General features: G+C 39.7%; 1 protein-coding gene across 3 annotated transcripts in view; it reads left to right on the forward strand.

Moving 5' to 3' along the window:
- KCNK2 (potassium two pore domain channel subfamily K member 2) overlaps positions 1 to 6,216 on the forward strand; it is a 120,641-nt gene extending 114,425 nt beyond the window's left edge. For all 3 annotated transcript variants that reach the window (XM_085542930.1, XM_015857338.3, XM_085542931.1), the window contains one exon: positions 3,946 to 6,216. In XM_085542930.1, coding sequence (XP_085399056.1) covers positions 3,946 to 4,263 — 318 coding nt within the window. In that variant the 3' untranslated portion in view covers positions 4,264 to 6,216. The remainder of the gene's footprint in view (positions 1 to 3,945) is intronic.
- Positions 6,217 to 6,475: the final 259 nt, after the last annotated feature.

The following is a 6,475-nucleotide window of genomic DNA, read 5'->3' on the forward strand; positions in this document are numbered from 1 at the left end:
GGTCAATCTGCAGTAGTAGCTGGAGGCCAGACAGTCTGTACTGGGCAGTGAATTGAATCAAGGAATGATGTTTGAGTGAAAAATGTCTAGTGTTTCATGATGATGTGTTATGATGCAGAATATATATATATTTCTTGTTCATATGTTTTGAGAATTTGTCAGAGTCCAGCAGAGATGGGTCCCATAAGGCAGTAGGGTATTACTTCATAATAGCTGATCAAGTAATCTGATGTTGATTTTCAAAGTTCAGCATTAATGGGTTGAGGTTTGTGCTCCTTGTGAAATCACTGTGGATATCTGACATTTTGTAGTCAGATTTGGATTTTGACACTGAGGAAGTCAATCCTGGAGCTGTGCTAATGTCCGAGTCCCCATTACTGGTGGCATTTCTGTTCCCCAAAGGTTAGGAAAAGGCAGCATCACCAATCTGGTGTGACTTATATCACTGTGACGTGGTTTTCCTGTTACTTCTGAAGTGTGTCATGCAATTCAGCTTTATGTAAGGTATTTAGCTGTCAGTAATTTTTGTGCTGAGGCCATGTCTTTGCATCATGTTGCCTAGCTATGGTATAGTGATATCGGTCTATGGCAACTGCAGAAATCAGATCTGTGTGCTGTAATCTGTGGGCAAGAGAATTTAAGTAAAAGTAAACAAGTGTTTTGGTGGGTATGTAAGTTTTTTTTATTTTTTTTTTTATCAGAACAGGCAACTGGCATTTCAATTACTTTGCATAAAGCATTTTGCGTCTGTCAGCCCCCAGATGAAAAGAAGCTGTAATGCAATAGGAGGAAATGTCATACCCTAAGGACAGAATGAACCTGCATATATACAGAAGGGTCCCTATGGATAAAGGAAGGATCAAATTATTAGTTGCTTATGTTCACTGGCAGTTGAAAACCTCACATTTCTATTTCTGTGACCTTTTGTACTTGAATCTGTAATTGCTATGGAATTAAGAGTTTTATTCTAGAAAGATAACATTTTTGAGTGCATTTAGTTCATACAAAAGCTAGGGGCTGAAAGCAATAATTTGGGGGCACACACAGTTCACACCACACCAAACTTGTTGCTTCTCACGCTGTGCCAATTACCTCTGTTTTACTAGGAATGCATTTCAATTCTGCATAGTAACAGCACTGTATTTTTTTTTCCCAGTGATTTTAATATGGAATTGAAATCCTGCCAAGCAGCATCAGAGCTCTGATATATGGGCAGATAGGATTGAGACCACCATGTTCATGTTCCATATCATCTTAATTGGAACATGATTCTTTCTCTAAAAGGCATATTTAATGATGTTCTCTATCTAGCTGCATAAACTTGCTTCCCCAAAGAAATCTAATTAGAACCTAGTAATTAGCAATCCTAACAACCACAATTAGAAAAATTTCCAGAATAATTCCCATACATATGAGTTAAAATAGAGCAGCTTTCCTAGTGCAAGACAGCTCCATCATCAATATGTTGTGAGGTGGACTGGTGAGAGAGTTCTGAGCATGTACTAAAGGTTACCTTTAGTAACCTTAGTAAAGGTACTTGCTTTTGTCAGAAGCACGGCCAGCTGTTTTTCATTAGCTGAGAACACATGGGAGAAGTGGGAACTGGATCCACTAACAAAAGGCAGGTTAGAAAGGTCATAGAGAGGCAGTTCAAGATGCTTGTGGCTTCCAGTAGGTTGCCAAGACACAGTTTTAAAACTACTGATCCAATAACATCCCTTGAATGTGGTTATGTGCAATTGCAGAGATGTGGGCATGAGCAAAAGTCTTACACAGCTGGAGAGGGCTACCAGTGTGCAGGGTAAAATAGCAACCTGTGTACAGGCTTTTTGTTCCCCTAGACAGCGGTGTGCTCCAAAATCTGAGCAGCTTGCCTTTAGGAGAGCTTTGGAGCAGCACAAAGCTGCCCCAGGGTGTCAGTGCACTGATACTGCTTATCATACTTTTGTTATTTGTTTACTACTAATAAAACTAGTGCAGCAGCTGAAATGTTTCAGCAGAGCAGATTTCATTATTTTCAGATCTGAAGTGCAGTGTGTCTGATCCTAATTGCACCATTTAAATACTAATAATCTTTCAGCTGGGCGAATCCTCTGTGTATTACGGATAATAATCCTCGTTTTAGAAAATACACATAATGGGTCCACATTAGTCAACTGCGTAATTCACTGAAGCTGACAAATGTAATAAAATGACCCCTGGGTAAAGAGCTTTTTGTTTTCTTTCTGGAGGGGGAAAGTTTTTCCTGAAACCCCGTCACTCCTGAGTGAGCTGATTATTTTTTACCTTCATTATATTCCTGTTTTCCACTGCACCGCAAAGCATGAATAAGCCTTTGGCCACTCTCCTCTGATGGCTTAGCCCCATATTTCTCTTTGTTAATTTGTATTTGATTTCTGTGCTCACCAAGTCCAGGCTTGCTTGCTGATGATTGAAATTCTGGACTGAGCAGTACCAATTAGACTAATGTATTTAAGAAGGTTAATTCTTCTAAAATGCTTTTCTTTGGAGTTGTATTTATCAGCAGTCTATCTCCCCTGTGCTATATGTTCCAATTAATAAGCTGCCTGCAGAACCAAGATTTAAAGAAAAGCAGTCTATTCCCTTTTCCCTTATAACAAGATATTCTCCTCAAAAGGTGCTTCCTTTAATTACCTGTGAAATTTAATATGGTAACTGTTTGGTTGAAATACAAGAGAAAAAATATATAAATAGTGTATAATTTATAAGGCTATCGTTCACCTCAGACTTTTACATGGGTAAGCTGCCAAGTCTACCTCGTAGTCTACCTGTCCTGGGAAGACGATAATTTGGGAGCCTGTGCCAGCAGCTGCCTCCCTCCCCAGCCATACCCTCAGAGCCTGAGCTCACAGCTTGCTCCAGCTTTTACCGCACTGAAATGCAGAAACAGTGGGTCAAAGTTACAATTGTTTTAGAGAAGCTGATCAGCCTGTATATTGACAGACTATGGCAAAGACACTTAAAGTGAGAGGACAGGAACACACATATGTACAGCAGGGTTATACAGACGCAAAATCACAGAATGGTTTGGGTTGGAAGGGAGTTTAAAGATGATCCAGATCTAACCCCCCAGCTATGGATAGGGACATCTCCTACTAGACCAGGCTGCTTCCTTACATACCTACATACATTCATTAAATTATAATGACTGAGCAATCTAGCACCTTGCTGCCAACCAGCCTGGAGATCTATGCATGAGAGGGAAATGCCACCCTCCAGCTGTATGGTGATAGCACACAGCGCAGTGTGCTGACTGGCAGCCTGCATTTCCTTGGGGTGAGAGTGATGACAGCTCCAGCTGTCCCACCCTCCCATTGCAGGCATGTCACCTTGGAGGAAGCAGGATGGTACACAGATGTGCTGCTGACAGGACAGAAGCTATTACTGTGTTGGCACTACGTCTATGCAAGCAGAAAGAAAGAGAGAATACCAGCAGCTGATGCTTTCTTTTAAAAATGCTTTTCTGTCTAAATTTAGAAAGTTCTTTGCCAAGTCTCCTAGGGATCTTTCCACACAGTAGAAGTGCTCATAAATAACAACACACAGCACAGTCTGGGTTGCTGGGATGTCAGCATGCCCTGACCAGCTGGGCACCAGGTAGCTGTCAGGGCTCTGGAGCTCCCCTCTGTTGTTCTCTGCCTGTAATTCAGTAACAAATTTCAGTAGGAAAGACTTTTAAAATTATTATTTTTTATTTTATTTTATTTTATTTTATTTTAAATTACTCTTAACTCTTACTAGAGTATCATTTTTTCTTGTTTCGTTACGGTCAATAAAACAGCAAGTATATGGGATGAGAGATTTGTGTCAACCACTACAGCTCTCTGCTGGCCAGCCCAAAGCTGCATTGCTTTCAAGCCTATGAAGACTTTAAAGTCCTCAGCCCTATTATGCTGACTATTTTTTTCTTATTTTTTGCTGCAGGTGGGGGAGTTTCGAGCCCACGCTGCAGAGTGGACAGCCAATGTCACTGCGGAGTTCAAAGAAACCCGAAGGCGCCTGAGCGTGGAGATCTATGACAAGTTCCAGCGGGCTACCTCCATCAAAAGAAAGCTCTCTGCTGAGCTCGCTGTCAACCACAACCAAGACCTGACCCCCTGCAAGAGAACCCTGTCAGTTAACCATCTCACCAGTGAGAAGGACCTCTTGCCAGCTCTAACAAAGACAGACAGCATTTACATGAATGGTTTGACACCGCACTGTGCAGCAGAAGAAATAGCTGTCATTGAAAATATTAAGTAGCTGTGACGTTGGGTCCCAGTCCTTGAGAAGCTCTTGGCTTAGACTAGCCATACACCCTTTTTTCTCCGCCCTGTCAAAGATCAATGCTAATAGCATTTTATATGTGTGCATGAGTTCCACAGAAACTGCAATCCAGAGTTACCATCGCATCTCTTCAAAGACACAAAGATGAATGGCACTTCTGTTATCGAAAGATGCTGGAACACGCAACGTCTTCTGCCTTTATCTGCCCAGACTGTTTTTCACTTCTCCTAATGTGCCATATGGCCTCAAGAATGAATCACACTTGTTTATGGTAACAATGTAGCTTTGAGGGATCAGTCCTTAATATTTCAGGGTCTACCTTACTGAGCCTAGGAATGGACCATTTATGGACTACAACACATTTGTAAATGGCAAGAAATTCTTATGCAGCCTTTTACCTAAGAAATTTTTGTCAGTGCCTTATCTTTTGGAGAACCAGAACCTCTAAGATTCCTGTATAGTTTTGGGTTTTTTTTTTTCCTTTTTCTTTCTTTTTCTTTTTTCCTTTTAATTTTATTTGCACGAGAAGTACATTTCGTTTGAGCTTTCACTCTTCTTGAAATGATGGTGTTTTAAAGGTGTCTGTATTGAAGATACCAACCAGCAAGAATGAATGCCAAAACTCAACAGTCATCAAATGATGTCCTTAGCTCTGAATTTAAAGGCACTGCAGTTCTGAAAGTTGCAAACGTTCCCCAGTAGAATTTTGTTTTACTCAGATCCAGCTGATATTTGTTCACACTGACCTGGAGGATCTGCAGACCCTCTTTAGGTGTTTTTCTTTTCTTTTTTTTTTTCAAGCATTGTTCAGCAGATCTTTTTTTTTTCCCCTCTGTGTCAGATGTACCAAAAAAAAAAAAAAAAAAGTTTTAAAAAAAATCAGCTTTTCTATCACTAAGTTATTTTGTAGATGACAAGAGCAAATAAAGTTGGCTGTTTTGAGGAGAGGCAGGAGAGGCTTTTAATTGCTGTATTCTAATAACCACATCCAGAAAACAATGCAGCAAAATACAACCATTTTCAGTGAGCGTAAACCTTCTGCCAGATATTTGCTCTGCAATGAGGATCTTAACTTCCTCCTTAAGTCAAGCCGCACCACACACCATATGATATTTTACACAGGAGCCCTGCTGGAGTGCTTTCCTGAATGTCACGCTGTACAGTGGCTGCCTGTGCTGGAGCTGTGACTAATACGGGAATGCGACTGAAACTGGTATCACTGTGACTCCATACATTTCCAGTAGAGATGGCTCTGAATATAAGTGCAGGCATGAAGAAGAGCTGAGAAATAGCACAATCTGAATACTGATGATTGTTCAGACAGAATAGGCTGATGAGAAGCAGATCTAAAGCAGACTATTGGTTTTCTTTATTGGTTTTAAGAAAACACCTTAACTTTAATTTTATATCCTCTGTTTTGCTTACAAGTGTATGTGAGATTCAGAAGAAATGCAAGATGGAGTGGATAATTTTGTGTTGGTTTTTTCTTATGTTAGTCTACTGTAACATGGCTGTACATAACATGAATTGAACAGGCCTTAAAGAATAATTTAGGCTCTGTGTGAATTAAAAAGAATGAGACTTTGCTGATTGGGCATGATTCAAGTGGCAAATCTTACAGCATCTCTGACCATTAGATAACATGCAAGATATGAATGTTAATGTTTTTGGATGCTTAGCTTGTTTTCTAATAAATATAAATTAATATGTAAATTCAGTCAACTCAGTGTAAATATCAGTCAATTAACATTTATAGAGAGTACGCTTTTAAAATTAAAGAAATTCCATGAAACAGCACCGAGCAATGCTCTTATAACAAAGACCTTCGTCTCCCCAGCACAGTGTTCTGAATGTCCACATGGCAAGAGTTTGTCTTGCCGTGTATAAACTGTGAATTGTAATGAAAAATAAAGTTTTTAATTAAAGTAAGCTTTTCTGAATCTCCTGCTTGCTGTAACTGGAATGCTAAGAAATCATTTGTGAAACTGATTTTGTGTTTTCACTGGTTAGAGTATAGCAGCTTTTCACCTGCTTTAATTCAAGCTGGTTTAGCAATAAAGGCTTGACTCATCCAGCACAGAAATATACATATATATTTTTTCTTAATATTAAAAATAACATTCGTTGGTTGCTGTACCTGATTTTGTGTTTCTTCCTGTTTTGTTCAAAAACTTGGCAGGACCAAGTT

Source organism: Coturnix japonica, chromosome 3 (genome assembly GCF_054131305.1).
Source record: "Coturnix japonica strain WE chromosome 3, WE-NBRP24, whole genome shotgun sequence".
NCBI classification, from domain to species: domain Eukaryota; kingdom Metazoa; phylum Chordata; class Aves; order Galliformes; family Phasianidae; genus Coturnix; species Coturnix japonica.